Genomic DNA, 16,474 nt, shown 5'->3' with positions numbered 1-16,474 from the left:
AGAGGATTGAAGTCGACCCTTGCGTACATGATAGACATCGCGAAACGGCCTTGCTACTTGGATTTGAGGAGTCCATGCATTAGTTTGAAATGGTAAGCTGGCGCTGGTTCCCGCTAATTCCGTGACGGGAACATAATATAGGATTGATACGCATGGCTAGCTGACTGAGAGGAGAAAACGCTCCCTTGACCAACTTATTCCATCATTGACCTTCGCACTCGTCATGGTAGCTCTTTCATCGCTACGATGTCATAAATTCAACTGTCTCCGACTTCAGCAAAGCAGTCGGTGCCAAAGAGTCGAAAGCCGAAAACCGCTGAGGGACGTTGACGAGCAACTCCCAACACAATGGTGACTGCAAAGCTCATTATCGGACTCACCCTCTTGAGTATCACAGTCCTTGGCTCGGGAGACGCTTTCGTGCTGAAAAAATTGAAAAAAGCTGTCACCGCAGGGATGTTGGCTAAATCCATGCAGCCTCCCGCCCCCGCAGAAGCGGCGATGATGATTCCGATGCTGATGCCGATCGTGCCGACTCCAGAACCCTGCCCACCCAAAATCATTGCTCTCATGATGCCGCCGATCGCCAGAGTCTCCAACGAAGTGATTGTCGTCCGGGACAGAGTCCATCATATCAACGAGTTCGACATGCCGAATGGGGACTGAGTGTGGCTCAATGGAGACAGTCACTAACTTAGAGTGATAGGCGAAGTAGATATCAGGTAGAGCTCCCGTGAACTTGAATAAACTCTCCCTGGACATTTTCTCATAATCAGTCGATTCTTTGCTTTCCCTCAAATTTTATGCTCGGCTCCCGAATTATCACAATCAGTCCCATCGGGATTCCGCCGATCTCACCATGATGACGAAGGACTATGCCTGTCAGAGCTCGAGGTCGCGAAATCCTGGAGCCATGTGATGTCGCGGTAACCAGGGGATTTGTTGAAGGGCAAGAGAGGGAAAAGAACGATTCTGTGTCAAGAGAGCTGGAGAAATATCTCTCCTCCTGGTGAGCTCGGGTGCCAGACCGAGCCGACTCGACTGGACGTGGCTCCCCCCAATACGATATTTAGGCCGGTTGGATAATTAGCGGTAACCGGGTTCACCTCGATGAGAGAATGGAGCTTCGGATTCATTCAACATTCAGGCTTCGGACTTTTATTAGCGGACGGATCACGACGAGCTCGAGGAATGAGCATGATAAGAACACGTGGAGGAACATGAGCGAGAACATTAACAGCATTATACATCGACTTCACACAGGGAACGAGGCAGTCTCGAAATAATTTTTCGAGAGACAGGAAGACGCTCCATCTTCTCCGGGGATCGACGGTCCGAAGGACAGACAACCGACGGGACACGCTGGCAACACGAGACAAAAAGCGACTAGATTCATCAAAGGGCCATCTCATGACGAAATGTAGACTACGGAATGCTTATCACGAGCGGCGATGAATTCTAACGTCTCCCGACGGTATGGACATGAGGATAGAATACCGGTGCCGGTCTTGGAAAAGGGACGGGAGGGAGATGAGGACCGAAAGCTGGCACCGGAGGAGCGATGATCGGTGCGGATACGATTGGCGGATGCACGACAGGGCGGCTCACGTAGATTGGCTGAGCAGGTGCCGGTGGAGGGGCCACATAGACAGGGGGTGCTTGGACAACGATGGGTCGAGGCGGAGGCGGTGGGGCGTATATCGGCGCGTGATGGTCAAGGATCAACGGCATGATCACTGGCTGGATACTGAGCTTCTGTCGACGATATCAGACGGGTTAAGCTAAGGAGTAGATCAGTCTTCGGGCGCCCGATTTATCGAGGCAGTATTCAACATCTGCGAAATCGATTCGAACGCTGTTCGCTCTCGAAAAACTTTACCTTCGCCTTCTTCTCCTCTTTCTTCTCCTTGAGCTTCTTCATGAGGAATGCTTGCGAGACACAAGCTGTCGCAGCGAGGCAGACTATGAGGGTTGATATTTTCATGACGAGTTTGAAGGGAGTCGGACGCTGCGGAGCTGGGCGTCAACGAAACCGATGCGCACAACGTTTTCAGTATTCGAGGAATGAAATGTTTTTGACTGACGGCGAAGCTCCAATTGGTTGCTCTAGATTTCTCGCATTTGCTTTTTATACCACGGATAGTCTAGGGATGGGGCATCGATGGGAAGTGCGTTTGTTGCCTAATACTTGGATGACGGCATCCATGTTCAAAGGATCTTCGCGGGGAAAATGTCCCAGCCCGCCGTATGAGGAAAGCTCGATTTCCATTCACGGATAATTCCAAGCGATCTTCCGAAGGTGACGCCTAATGAATGTTTGGAATTGAAGCTACCGAATCGCGCATTGAGACGCCACGGGTACGGCGGGGGTGATTATACGGGAGCTCCGGGCCGAACGACAGACAGGCAGGCAGGAAGACAAACACGAATTACTCCAAGCATCTCTTCGACTCCCTCGGACCGGAAAAGGCATTTGTGGGCATCTTGATCCCGATATCGGAGAAATCGCGGAAACTTCACAGCTCTACTCAATGAACAGATCAGGTACACCATCTGTCTCAAGGTACCGAGGAGTGAGACACTTCCGATGTTGATTAATTCGAGAAACTGTGTCGTCACAGCATCATTCAAGTGGCCTCCACTCCGCAGCCGACGCGCGACTCAATGGAGAATTTTTCTCTCCGGAGTAAATTCCGGAACAGATCGGAAACGGGATCTGAGTCGGCCGATGAGCACGGGACACTTAGATACCCGCGTTGAATATTCTACATTTCGTCTCACTGCATCGCATTCCATTTTTCTGTCGGAGTCCATTTTCACTTTTCCCGGTTCAGGCGGATCGATCCGTTCCATTTTCCATTTCCACGACACTTCCGCACGGGCTAAGCAATCGGCGAGCATACATATATCGGCCCAGATCGAATTGCGGGCGATTCATTCTCGATTCGTCGTGGATTCGGTGCCAAGCTCTCGTCCGAAGCTCGTCAGGATGCGTGCTTACACAGTCTTCTACTCGGTGATTCTCGCCTCAGTTTTGGAACAAAGTTTGGCCAAAAAGTTTGAAAAGGGCGCGCTCACTTACCTGCTGCTGAGGAATCTCCAACAAAAGGTAACATTGAAAAGGATGAATTCCCATCAAACTCACAGGGGAGAGAATATCGAGCCGGAAACCGAGATCGAAAACTAGGGAGACTTCCCGAATCGAAATCGTTCTCTCTCTATTCTGGACAAGGCGACGATCGTGAATGATCAGCTCGCGCACCGATCACCATGGATCGAATTCTCGTCGTATTTTTTCTGATAGATCGCTTTCCCTAAATTCGATGTATGCCATTCAGAGTCAAGGTATTGGACGCTCAGAATAACGAGTACAGATTCCGGTAAATCTCTCTGACAAATGCTCTAGTGTGGGTGTCCCTATCGGAAAGTATACGCTATTCACACTTCAAGCTCCTCTCCTCTCAGACGAGAATCGGTTTGTAGTACAGAAGAGACGGAAACCAATGATGATTATTATTCATTGATTTACTTTTCGAGCTCACGCGGGCCCTGATCCGATCGCGGTTGCTCAGCCCCCGACTAGAGTGCAAATGTCCCTTTGGAGCCATTACCTGCTATAGACCACATTTTTTCCAGCCTCAGTCCGAGATGATGGTCATGCTACCCGCCGGTGTAGATGTCAACGAGCTGAAGACACCGATGATGATGATGGTGCTGCCCGTCGGTGGGATGAAAGCCATGCAAATGATGCCGACCATGCCAGCTATGCCGCAAGCAGGTGCGGAACAGATGAAGCAGATAATGATGATGCAACAGCAACAACAGCAGCAGCAACAACAACAGCAACAGATGATGATGATGAGCCAGATGATGGAGAATATGATGATGGCTAATGCCATGAAGGAGGGGTCGATGAGCAAAGGGATGGAGATGAATGCCATGATGCCGTCGAACGACTCCACCGATAAGATGGTTGAAGCTCTGAGGAAACTCGAAGCTCAGCATCATGCCCGAGAGCACACGCATGCGCATGCCCCCGTTTTGGCGAGCCGTCACGCCGACGCCCACATCCATCCCTGAGTTCGGACGAGAATCCGAACGTCACATCGTCTTCGTCATGTCCGTCGAGGACTCCGAATTCCTAGATCGTTCGCTGGCGAACGTCTTCTGGATGAATAAACAGAGTAAAGAATGAACAGATCATTCACAAGAGAATTTTAATTCTTCTTTCCGATCCCCATCGATCCATTCCAGCTCGCTGGGAAATCTGGGCTGCTATCTGGGCTATATTCTCTCGTCAGGGAAGCGACCAATGTCGCCCAGAGTTGTATTAGGCAGCCTGAATCAGTAGGCTCGCTGGCCGATATAAGATGCAGGAAGTGTCATTCGCTCGAGCAGTGAGGCAATTTTGACAATATGCCAACAACATGTCAGAAGATGCCAGACTCCGCTCATGCCCTTGGATGTCTTGCACTCCATATTGCCGGAAGTGGGGAGTGATGAGCGCGACAAACCGGGATAACAACGACTCCTCTTCCCGGGGTGCCATCTAGTTCTTGCCTGGATCTTTCGGCTGGGTCTTTTGGCGACTCCTCTGTGTGCCCTCTAAGTGTCATATCCGCATCTCATGACGACATCCAGTGAAGTTCAATGTGTTTATGAGCGATAGGGACCCATTCTTTTCGAGGCTGATACATATACTGCGCAGACCCCGCTAGAGAAAGCTCGAACGGAGCTCCGACGCTCGTGCCCGCACTGGCCTCTGGAGAAGCCTTATTCTGTACGTCGGAATCCGGCGAAGACAGTCGTACCGCCGGAGTCCTCGACGTGGAGCGTCGGCATTCGATTCCGACGTGGAATTCGCATTCAATCAAATGAATTTGAGAGCTGGAGCGCTGTTGCCACCCAAGCCACTTTCTCCTCCGATTCTCCCTCCCGAATTCTCTTCTCGCGAAGCCGCTGCCGCACTCGCATCGAGAGATGTACGACAAGGAACCTATAGCAACCACATTATGCAAAAAAAGGTGCAGAAACTTACTCAATCGAAATATGAACTCGGAAGGAGTAAATATGCTGATCGCATTCGAGGAACATCTGAAGGAATGAAACCTCCTCTGAGCCGCGCAGCTACTCTCGAGCTCTCGCGTCGCACAACATCCACGAAACGACCGGAAGTTCGAAGGAGCTCCTTCTTTTTCCTCCGTGCCGAAAACAGGAGATGCAGACATGGCTTTGGATCGTCTTCGCGATACTACCCATGCACGTTTCCAAATCGTCGCCTTACGTTTATGGAATTCAGAGGTAAAAGGACGCGGAATGCGACAGGAGGTCGAGGAGGCTCTCTTTCTAACTTAGACGAGCTAATCTCTTCAATGAGCGAGTACACAGATTCAAGAGGGTGATGTTATCCTTTTAAGCTCATCGAAACCGGAAATAGCAAAGTCTATCAAGTTCACTCGCCACCAACTCGGCCATTAGCTCAAGACAAATCTCCCCGACAGAGATCTCACAGAGAAGGTCGAGAGAGGAACATTATTCCCTCAGTCCGGGTCTGTTCGGTTGAGGGCATGCAGATCGCCGAGCGCCAACGAGCGAGCCGCCGTCGTCCTCCACCTACTTCCGGCAGGCGATGCGCTGCAAGCTTTTTGTGTTGATGCTATTAATTTGCTATCGCGAGAGCGAATGAATCGACGTGAAGCACGATGGCGAAGCATCTTGTTGTCGATCGGGGCAGAAAGGGAGAAAGAAGGGCCTGCTAGGCGGCCGAGTAACCGACCGGCTTTTGAAAATTGTGGCCGCAATGGCAACCGCGGCGGCTAGCAGATGCAAATTGCAATCATCATACGAGATGCACTTAAAAGTAAGCTGGGAAGAAGAGGGAGAGCGCATTCAGAGAAACTGGAATGCATACGCGTTCGGAGAGTGTCTGCTCGTTCTTTCTACAAACGCGTCGCGGAGTTCGATTTTTCAATCGCTTCTCCGATATACTGCATATGTACATACTCTCTTCTACCCTCTCTCGAATCGTCTCTTGAATCGTCGGAGAGGCTTTCGTTGGGGAAATTGAACGTGCCTTCAAATTGTATCAGCTCGACGCACGATCCCCGCGCAGGACCTCTTGTTACCAAGAGCGAAGAGACGCGAAGCCGTTCGTGATGAGCGAGCGTTGAGCACGGGAATAGCTCCAACGCCGACTGAGTTAGCACTAAGAATCGAAAAGTGCGAACGAAACTCAATGAGTCTGACTGAGTAAACACTCTTTCGTCCAGGGCGATCTATCGACTCGGGGCGCTATCCGTGTCAACAGGAATCGGCACTCAAGGTTCGCTTGAATGTTGCCGCGCTCGGTACCTGTTCGCTGAAGGACCTCAATGAAGCTCGGGCGACCACAGGTAGCAATCTCTCCCTTGTTCAACTCTCACCTGCTTCATCCCTGACTGAACTAGCTAATCTTGAGCTGTCTGGGTAAATCAATTTGTCATCTCCCCACTTGGCTCCCCACACTCGGAGCCCTGCTCGCGACAACCAACCCAGCGACCAGCCCGTCAGCCAAGCAAGCCGCCACCGCCGGAGGGGAGGGGTGGCCATCGGTGTGCACCGCGTCGGCACAATGGGACGGGGTGAATTCGGCCGAGGAGACAAGATCAGTAAAGCAAACAGCTTCCACTTGAACGCGCTTCTCCCCTATACACACCGGGAGCAGCGATACAAAGTAAACATATGCTTTTCTTATGAGTGCACCACATTGGCAGGTAGCTCGCGGAATTCGATTGCTTGACCGTGTGCGTCGACGAGCGCGCTCCGTCAAATACCCTTGACTTCGAAGGGAAGGCCGAGAAACAAGGGAAGAATGGGTATCTCCAAGAACTCAATCGATGGAAGAAACCTATCCGCATATGAACCTCGTACATCGCGCGTTATGATTGTGAGTTGCAAGTTTGTGTCCCATCATTTGAACACTGCGGCGCGTGCTCGGTAGACCCCTCGATCTGAGGAATATCGCATCCTGCGATGAGACAAGGAGATTTCGAACAAAAAGCTGTGCTTATGCCGTGAGGGGGGAACCCAAAACTTTGAGCATCAAATTGTTGGCCGAGAGCGGTACCAGCAGCGCCCTCTGGTAGTTTCCGAGAGAGAGCCCTGGGCACGTCTCCTGGAGAATGGTACAGGGAACAGTGCTGCGCTACTTATGCTTCAATTAAATGCCTGCCTTCAATGGCCGACGGATGGGACTAGGGACTGGGCAAAGCGAGGCCTTGGACTCCGGAGGCAGAATCTCACCGATGACACCCCGGAGAAATATCCGAAAGAATAGGATCCCGGAGTCAAGAGGATGCTCCGAAGAGAATGTATGGTTCCGACGGGAAGATATCATCAGAAGTCGATACGACGCACCTCGGCACACCAAAGGCGAGTGGTCACACCGATGGAGAGCATATCTAGCCGAGATTGCGAGGGTATCGCTACGTCGATAGGAATGTTGCGGAAAGAGAATAGAGCAATCGGCTCGCGTCTATTTTATTGTCCGAATCTGCAGAATTATTCAATGATCAGCAGAACACAGAGTGAATGTTGGGAGTTGGGAATTTCTTTCCGAGTGTGAAGCAGCTGCTGACCAACGAGCACAGTAGAGGCAGTCGGTGACAACATCCGATGGCTTTCCCGGTCCAAAGAAGAAATAATGGCGGTCATTTTGAGTTGTCGCGTGTAGTCCGAATCGACAATCCGTGAAGGGTACAGGACGTTGTTATAAGCCGGGTCCGGACTCCTGCTGTTCGACGCTTTTCCATCCGTATCGCTTCCTTGGTCGTTTGGCTCTCACTCGCCGGATTCGTTCAGAGGTGAGACGCCCCCTCATTCTGAATAGCACCCACTCGTGTCATGGAAAAATGGTAGGCATCTATCTTGTCGGAATCTCGTATCGGTGGCTCTTGTTCTCCCCTGCAGATACCTGGTCTCTTCCAGACGAGTTTCTCAATGAACTGACGGACCCCGTTCCCCTCCACTGATGTGTCAAAGATTTTCGGCGTTTCATGAAGTCATCCGCGGAGTCATCGAGAAAGGACCTCCACCACAACATTGGGTGGTTTTCTCGAAGTTAGACGACGAGTCAGACGAAGACTAATTTAATCACTGTACAAATACACAGAAACTATTCTCTCCGGGTCCAATTAAATTCGTGGAACGAATTCCGTGAGAACGAACAACATTCACGAAGTCTCATGACTCCGAAGCGCTTTAAGCTGCCATAGGTGACATCGGCGACATTAGCGGCATGTTGTGTGGACATGGTGCTTGCATCATGGATGGAGCCATTCCTCCCTCCATCATTGCGGGAGGTGCCATCATTGCGGGAGGTGACATTTCCCTCTCGAGAGGCTCCTTCATTCTCATGTTGTTCATCATCATCATGGTCATCATTGTCATGAGCTGAGCCTTCATCATGTCGTCAGGCTTGATCGGGGCTTCCGCCCTGATCGGCTCTGACATCGGCATCATCATGGGCATTGGCATAGGCATCGGCATCATCATGGGCATGTGCATTTCTGGAATACAGGCTCCCGCGTTAATGAAGAGAGTAAAGTTGTCAGCACGATCAATGAGGGATCAGTAGGGAAATGAAAACGAGGCAAAACTGTCATACCGTCCATATGCATCATCATGTCCGTCGTTGGAGGGGCCGGCTCTGAAGGCTTGGCGGCGTTCATCATCATGACAGCTAGAGCTGCTTTCTTAATTTTTTTCAGTTTGAGAGCTTCACATCGAGGAGTGGACAAGCAACAAATCACGATTAGACAGATAAACACTTGCACGTTGTGGGATTTCATGTTGGAACGAAGAGACGAAGACAGCACAACACTGAAACATGTAGATTCCAGTCGGTCTATATATGTGAGTACGGGAAAAAGCATGTCGGTGAGGGAATCTACGGGATAACGAGGTCAAGCTCCGCTGACTGAATCGATTCATTCACACATCGAAGACTCCGGAATAATGTCTTGAAAGTGAGCTTTCCCGGAGCCGATCGGCTGCGACGGCGGGGTTGAAACATTCGAGAAACTACACCTACACTAGCATCGCATGCGCGTCAGGACCACAGAAGCGTGAAATCCCTCATGGAAATTTTCCTCCTAATCGCGCTCGAAGAGGAGCTCCGAATCCAGCGACGGAGCAGGAATTCATCGATTGTGCACTCGGACTCGAGAATCTGAGCGGCCGAGAATAATAATGAACCGAGCGATCGATTTCGAAACGAGCGCTTCATCAGCACCCGGCTAAGGGGACCTATGGCGGCCCTGTCCCACGCAGTTGTGAACAAAAAAAAAGCCTAGACTGCGAGTCGGGCGCGTTTTGGAGTCGCTAAATTGCCTCATCGTGCCATTACTACGCAAATTGATACAGGATCAAGATGCTACTGGGTATTCTGCTACTGGGAAATCGCCGTGCGAATCGTGGCTCCGGATCGTCGGCAAAGACTCTCCCGCGTCGAGATGAATCATTTAAAAGACACGCTATCAGTCATTTGAATCGTCAGTCTTCGATATTTAGCTAGATCATGACATTCTCATCTCGAATTATTCTCTTGTGTTCTGCACTCCTCCTATCGAGGGATTCGGAAGGTCTCTTGATGAAGAAGATGATGAAAGGTGCGATGGGTTCCATGATGATGTACCACCCTCCCGACGACCATTACATGATGCCCGCTCCGATGCCCAGTGAGTATGCCCGGATGGGGGCAGTCTAAGACCGGACCAAAGAAGTTCTCGATGCTGATTATGCTGCTTAAGGCTTATGGTTATGCATGGCTTTGTGGATGCTCGCCGACCGAGCTCCGAGTCCTTCCGCATCGGACTAATCTTCCAAATCTATTCAATCCAGTGATGATGCCCGCCTGGAACCCACCGATGGATGCCAACACGATGTCGATGATGATGATGATGATGGGCATGCCGGCGATGCCGATGAATGACGAAATGAGAGCTGCATTGTCGATGGAGCAGTCCCTCTCTCTCATGAGCAGGATGATGAACAGAGCACAATCGGCGCATGAAGCGGCTGATACCAAAATGAAACACCATTTGAGATCCCACGAACAAAGATCGGATGTGGTCAGGGCCCCATGCAAGCATCAAGCAACGGCACCGCAAGCGGTCGAGCCGCTCGCAGCTCCACAGAACAGAGGCCAGTCTGAAACCCCATGCCGACACGCTCTTACGTCTTCGGCACCCGCAGCGATGCACAACCAACCTCTGACACAGATGGGTTCAAACGCAAACCCCAATGGGGGCATGTCCGCGTCGCTAGTCCAGGCACCTCAAATGATGGCGGTACCGATGATGCAGTATCCCATGCGAGCGCCCACCATGAGCCCGCCGATGATGCCTATGATGGCTTCCGGAGCTTTTCCCCCCAACGTTGTCGCCATGGATTCCATGGGCAGGCAGAGTTGATTCCAAGATTCTATCTCAGACTGAGAAGAGCAAGATGAATTTTGGTTTGACGGGCGGAATAATCCAGCAAGTCATCGAAAGCGGGGGATAGCGGACGGTAGAAACCGACCGGGCTGCTAAACCTCCTCAACCTCGTTCTCGCTCCTGTATTCCTGTCTCTTCGTCATCTCAAACTTTGGCAGCCATCGCTGCCAGCGACCGTAAACACCACTGAAGCTCCGAGAACGATTTCCCTCAGTTGTTACCGAGTGGTCCGTCCAATCATTAGAATTAGTGTAAATAAAGCGCAGCCAATCATCTGATGAAAGCGTATGAGCTCAGGGCCTCTTTGATAAGTTTTTGTGAATACTGAGCTCATTTCCCTTAATAAATTACGATATGTTTCCGTCTTCCCTCCCGTTCACTCGGATCGCGGAGATGGACCTCTCACGGTGATCTTGACGCGGATCATTGAAACATTCGTCAATGTCCCGTTTGCATTTCATTTCACGAAAACGTCCCCTGGAATGCGATGCTCCGTCAACATTGCTCGATCTGGTTCCATCGCTCGACTACATTAAGCGTCGGATGAGAATCCCTCTCCGGGTTTCTTCAATGGTTCCCATTCAAGAGCTTTCTGACGCTTCTTCACGTGGATCGATCGGGTGGAAATGTCGACCTTCAATGGTTTACACTTGGATACATTAGAAGGTCGGAGCAAAAACTCACGTTGAAAAAGGGTGTCGCGTCCTTCGCATCGTGTCAATGAGGAGCAGATCCGTCGATATTACCGAGCGTTTGACGGGGACTTGTTGGCGCAAGTGATATACTGAGGGACTGGGAAAATCAAGATCTACAATCAGCCTCCGATATCTTCGCGGGACTTGCCCATAATTGCCTGAGCGCGTGTCCTCATTTCATGATTAAGTGGTCATCATGTCATGTGGAGGGTCGAGCTCCGCTTATCATCAGGGAAAAAACTGCGCTCGGCTCACAAACTGAGATGATCCGGGTGAAAGGATCGTGAAGACCGAAGAACGACCCGCTTATGCTCGGCACGGGCAGCGTCATTCTCTCTTCAGGGATGTTCAGTGCTCGAACTCCTCGGGCTCTTGTATACGGCATTTTTTGCGCTGGCTGGGGAACCTGCTGAGTGGACCCAGTACCTCGAAAACCTCCTTGCGATTGCGAGTGCTCTGGATGAGCTGAATTCGAGAAGACGTGCGGTCTTGCCGAGCTACGTTAGCCGGTTCGAAATTGGGTAATGCTGTCGATGAGCGAGTGAGGTTCTGATGTCGTTCATTTTTATGACTTTTGTGTGCACTGAAGTTTCTTGCCAATCCGAAACAATTGGTCCGGACAGGTTTCAGCCTCCGGCTCTATTTCGTTTCCTCGGGCGCGTCTCTCTGTCAAAGTGGATTCTGTCAGACTCTATTTCAAAAGTGGATTTCCTAGGTAGTCAGTCTGCTCGCCGCTCTGCCGGCCGTTCCACCAGCCTGTACGCCCGACCTCGGTCATCTATCGTATCCGAACGAATTTGTGCCCAGCAGCAGACTGCGAACCTGGATCATACAGGGATTCTTGCAAGTTGCAACTCTAAGCAGGACATTTCGATCCCCGGAAGTCTGTCATTCGAGATTCACCCAGAGAGTACCTCTCCGAGTATCGAAAACTTTGTCACCCTGACGCGGGACCTTTGGCCTCGTCGAAGATCTCCTTGCATATCATAGGTTCGATAATCGCGAATGAATGCGGAGACGCCTCCGAATTTCCGCCTCTTCACCGAAGAGGTGGTTGCAAGCCGGAACCTCCGTGTCGTAAGTATCGTATTACGCTTCCTCGAGACACTTGGAGCTTCGTCAACAATCCCCGTCGGTCTCGGCCGAAAAGAACCAGAACTCGAGCTGTGGCGGATACAGGGGAGGGGGGCAGAGCCCCCCCTTCTTCGCGCCCCTCGGGTCTTCTGACTCCCTACACTCCCCACGTTGAAGCAGGACCCAGCTATCAATCCGCCCCTCCCTCGATGCATGGACTGCCTCCTCTCGGAGGATTCCTGATCCGCCCTCGGATTCGAGGGGAAATCAAGGTAGCGATCAAGCACGCTCCGCAACTCATTTCAAGGTTTCATAGGCGACCCAACCGCTGCCTCGACAGATGTGCTCGGCAGGCTCCGACGATTTTCACGTCAGAACATCAGATCGAACATCGTGCACTTATGTTTTTCACTCTTCGCCGCCTATATGGTCGATTTTCAAGAAAAACGATGCTGGCGCTGTCTTGTTTACGCGCCGATTGAGGTGTGGAAAAAAAATGACTCAACACATGGGAACGTGGAAGATGGCCCGAAACCCTTTCCAACAAGCCCCTGAAGAATATTATCCAGAGCCAGAGTTCGTTTCTCAGCCCCCATATAAGCAAAAATCACGAACTATTGTCTCCATGCCTGCGGGCATGCGTTTCCTCAATGAATGGCTCGGCGGCCCGCATGGAACAATGAGGCCCAGCGTGATGCATTTCCAATAGTCGAGGATTCGAATCAAGATCCCTGACATTTCAGTGAAGAAATCGAAGAAGCCATCAAATCCCGTATACCTGACGCTTCACGTGAGGATATCGGGCGAATCGCGTCGGCCGTCGATAGAGTATACACCCTATTTCCGAGGGTGCCAAGAGTAGCTTTCAATCTGCTTGAAAATTGGTACTCGGCAAACTTCGCCCTCGTTTCAGCCAGGGATCCTCTCTTGCACTTCGCCTATCAACAGGTGGGTGGAATCATCGTTTTCGCGAGCAAACCTCCATCGGGTGAGTTCCAATGAGGAAACGCTCGTCGCCCTGCCTACGGAAGTCTCCGGAGAATCTCCTTCAACGAAAAATCCGTTTCATAGATCAATTTATGGCTTCAAGAAGTCACCGAAAAGATGCAAAGTAGGAAACTGCTCGTCTTCGATCTGCAAGACATGTTCATCAGTCTCTACGAGTGCCACAGCATCATCTTGAGCAAGAGTCTGTTGCCAGCTCAGCACTTTGCGGGTCTCATACGACAGCTTTCAGTAAGATATTCGATTTTCGGGTTTCGCGTTCAATAATCGCCTGAATATCTGCTCTCTGAACTTGTTTCTCGGGACATTCCGCAGATTTATCTGTCAGAATTCTGCTCCCTGCTTGCCAAGCTTGCTCAGGTCGAGCCATGTGATATTCTTCGACTTGGGGATATTCTCTTCGAGAAAATTCAGTCGCACGCCGTTGATGCTGCGGAGCCTGCAATCCGTTGTATTCCGAAGGTTGCGGACTTCGTAACCGAGAGGATCCTGGGTGCAGGTGCATTCGGAGTGGTGTACAAGGCACGGTACCTGCCAGGTAGCGGGACTATGCTTATTCATGGAAAGCTCATCCAGTTCCTTCCTTTACTGACTTGAGTACGACTTGGCCCCGTTTTTGAGCCAAATGGGGCAACTCTCGCGAATTTTTCAGCAAACATGGCCTGCACGCTCAAAATCGTTCCCGCGGAAAATTTCGGAGCCGTGGAGCACATCATTGCCGATCGTGTCGTAGCGGCTGTGGTCGACCATCCTATGCTTGTGACGTACTTCTGCGTTTTCAGTACTGAAACGGCGACCATCACCATGATGGAATACCTCAAGGCAGTGGATGTTCAAAAAGGTTCGGTGGGGTTTGTTGGCCTCACATGGGGAATTGACGCTCTCGGTTTGCAGCGAGATGAATCGACCCCTTCTTTCCGCAGTGGTGGATGCAAGCCGGAACCTCCGCGTTGAACAAGCTCGTGTGATTTTCGCACAGCTTACCGCTGCCTTGATGCATATGCACTACAACGGACTCATGCATCGTGACATCAAAGGCAGTAATGCTCTAATCTTGCAAGGCGGGAAAGTGAAACTTATCGACTTCGATACGAGTAAGGTCTGCGTCGGTCATTTCGGGACTCGATACCTACAGTGAGTCTGGGGGAATTACCTCGGAGGGGGGATGGAGCTGAAGACGCTGCTGGGATTGCTCAGTAGCAGGGGTGCACAATGCGCGGTCGATAGTTTCAGATTTTGGAAATTAGAATTCTCGATTTTCAAAATATAAGAAATGTCTCGGAAATACCACGCGCGTAGCTTGCCCGAAAAACTCAGAGCTCCATTCTCCTGGACAATAATCCGTGTTGATCTCCTGTTCCAGTTCGTTCTTCAGGCGCACGGCCTGCGAAATAGATGACAGCGAAAAGGCCGGCACGTTGCCGTACATGGCTCCCGAAGTGATAAGTCAGAAAGCTTATGGTCGATCCATGGATTGGTGGTCGATGGGAGTGACGCTATTCAAGTTGATGATCGGCAGAGTGCCCTTCAGATCACAAGATGAAGCAGCTCTCAAGGTTGAAATCTCAACATCCCTACCTCCGACCCTTATCGGGTCTGTTGACGTACGGTCGAGATGACGCCAACCACTCTTGACTTCCGTCGCATTCCAGAACCAAATCTGCAACGATGAAGTCGACTTCCCTAGGTTCAAAGCCCACCGAGCTCAACCGGTGACTGTTGCGATGGAGCTGATCCGTGGCCTCCTTCAGAAGAAAGCCAGCGAGCGACTCGGTTCCGCAAGCTATCAAGAAATACTCGATTCCACATTTTTGGCGCCGATCGATTGGTGTTGGCTCGCCACCTCCTCTGAAGTCCTCAAATTGACCTCGTTCGCTCGACTGAGTGAGCCGAAGACCGGTAAGAGGAATAGATCGAAAACTCACTCTGGCGATATCAAATGGTCCCCTGAAGCCTCCGCAGCAACAAAGCAGCGGCAGCACATCAAACTACAAGAGCTCAGAGGTACGTCGGATCGTGTACTCGCGCAGCCTTTTCCAGAGCGTGACTTCGTGAATGCAGAATGAGACCGAATCTGACCTTCCATACAGATAAACAAGAGAACCAACAGCCCCTCTTCACGTATGTCTCGAGCGCGTTCCGGGACACCATGCGGACTGGGTTACCACCCAGAAGTACAAACTCGACGGCGATACTGAAAACCATCCGGAAATACGCCATGGCTCGAGTGTTTGACCTGAACAGCACGAAAACCTTGAATCCACTGCAGGCCGAAAGACTGGATCTTGCAGTCATGAAAGCGCGATCGTCGCGTTTGGGAGCCAAATTACAGCCAACATTGAGTGATGGCGGCCGTATCTACTATGTTGTCACACATATTAAAGCGAGCGACCCAACAGCCGTAAGTCAGTTTCCGATTGATTCGAGTTCGTGGACAGTTAGGGCCTCCCTTACCCCATGAGTGAAATTTCCGAGTCCTCCAGCAATCAGGTCTCTTGGAAGGTGATGTCGTGACAGCTATTAACGGAATACCAATCATTGACGCGACCAAGCAAACGATAGAATCGTTGCTCTCGTCTCCGGTGGATGAAGTTTTCGTGAGCGTCCTGAGCTCAAACATAGTCCGCGCCATGAATACTCGCGTGGACATGCATCAAGTTATCGCCGTGTCAAAGACCATAGAAGTGACCTACACGAACTCCCCGATCCAGAGCGACATTCAAGTGCGACTCGTGAAATACTACGATCTGAAAACCAAGACCCACATGAAGGCCCATGTTCTGTTCTATGTACCTTTGGAGCTGGTCTGCGGGATGTACGTCGGAGATGTGATCCTCGGCGTGAACGGCATGCAGGCGATGCACATGACTGCAGAGGAGCTCCAGCAGTATGGTCTCGCGCAATTTCCCGATGAGTTTTCGAAACACTCTTCAATCACTAGGATATCTATCTTTGAATAGACTTCGAGATGGAGCTCTTCTCGAAATTTCAGAAGGATGAGTGAGCCCAACGCCGTACGCACGCTGACTATAGTTCCTGTATCTGGCCTCCGTAACGAACGATTATTCTTGGATCGTCTGCTGCGAGCATATGACGGCTCGTTCGTGTCGGTATTGAGGGAGACACCCGACGTCAAAGCGTTCGTGGACCGAAGTGTCGTCGAGGATGAAGATACGCGATCGGAAATGCGTTCAGACATGCGCTCAGTTTGATGTTGATTGATCG

General features: G+C 51.1%; 4 protein-coding genes across 4 annotated transcripts; 2 read left to right on the top strand and 2 right to left on the bottom strand.

The window, feature by feature from the left end:
- Positions 1-1,458: 1,458 nt before the first annotated feature.
- Positions 1,459-2,103, bottom strand: LOC100901259 (pollen-specific leucine-rich repeat extensin-like protein 1). The gene is made up of 2 exons (XM_003743355.1): positions 1,880-2,103; positions 1,459-1,755 (listed from the first exon to the last, which is right to left on the bottom strand). The coding sequence occupies exons 1-2, from the start codon at positions 1,982-1,984 to the stop codon at positions 1,459-1,461; spliced, it is 402 nt and encodes a 133-aa protein (XP_003743403.1). The 5' UTR covers positions 1,985-2,103.
- Positions 2,104-2,931: 828 nt separating this feature from the next.
- LOC100901117 (putative uncharacterized protein DDB_G0271606) lies at positions 2,932-4,080 on the top strand. Its single transcript, XM_003743354.1, has 2 exons — positions 2,932-3,109; positions 3,637-4,080. Exons 1-2 carry the CDS (start codon positions 2,990-2,992, stop codon positions 4,078-4,080), a joined length of 564 nt encoding a protein of 187 aa, XP_003743402.1. The 5' UTR covers positions 2,932-2,989.
- A 3,706-nt stretch (positions 4,081-7,786) lies between these two features.
- Positions 7,787-8,828, bottom strand: LOC100900977 (uncharacterized). Its single transcript, XM_003743353.2, has 2 exons — positions 8,645-8,828; positions 7,787-8,546 (listed from the first exon to the last, which is right to left on the bottom strand). Exons 1-2 carry the CDS (start codon positions 8,826-8,828, stop codon positions 8,239-8,241), a joined length of 492 nt encoding a protein of 163 aa, XP_003743401.1. The 3' UTR covers positions 7,787-8,238.
- A 3,912-nt stretch (positions 8,829-12,740) lies between these two features.
- LOC100900828 (uncharacterized) lies at positions 12,741-16,461 on the top strand. Its single transcript, XM_003743352.2, has 11 exons — positions 12,741-12,820; positions 12,988-13,192; positions 13,316-13,480; positions 13,565-13,787; positions 13,902-14,090; positions 14,173-14,383; positions 14,613-14,805; positions 14,902-15,253; positions 15,340-15,650; positions 15,733-16,136; positions 16,242-16,461. The coding sequence occupies exons 1-11, from the start codon at positions 12,741-12,743 to the stop codon at positions 16,459-16,461; spliced, it is 2,553 nt and encodes an 850-aa protein (XP_003743400.2).
- Positions 16,462-16,474: the final 13 nt, after the last annotated feature.

This window comes from Galendromus occidentalis, unplaced genomic scaffold (assembly GCF_000255335.2).
Source record: "Galendromus occidentalis unplaced genomic scaffold, Mocc_1.1 scf7180000077442, whole genome shotgun sequence".
NCBI lineage: Eukaryota > Metazoa > Arthropoda > Arachnida > Mesostigmata > Phytoseiidae > Galendromus > Galendromus occidentalis.
Note: the sequence above shows the minus strand (reverse complement) of the source record. Positions and strands in the feature narration are given on the sequence as shown.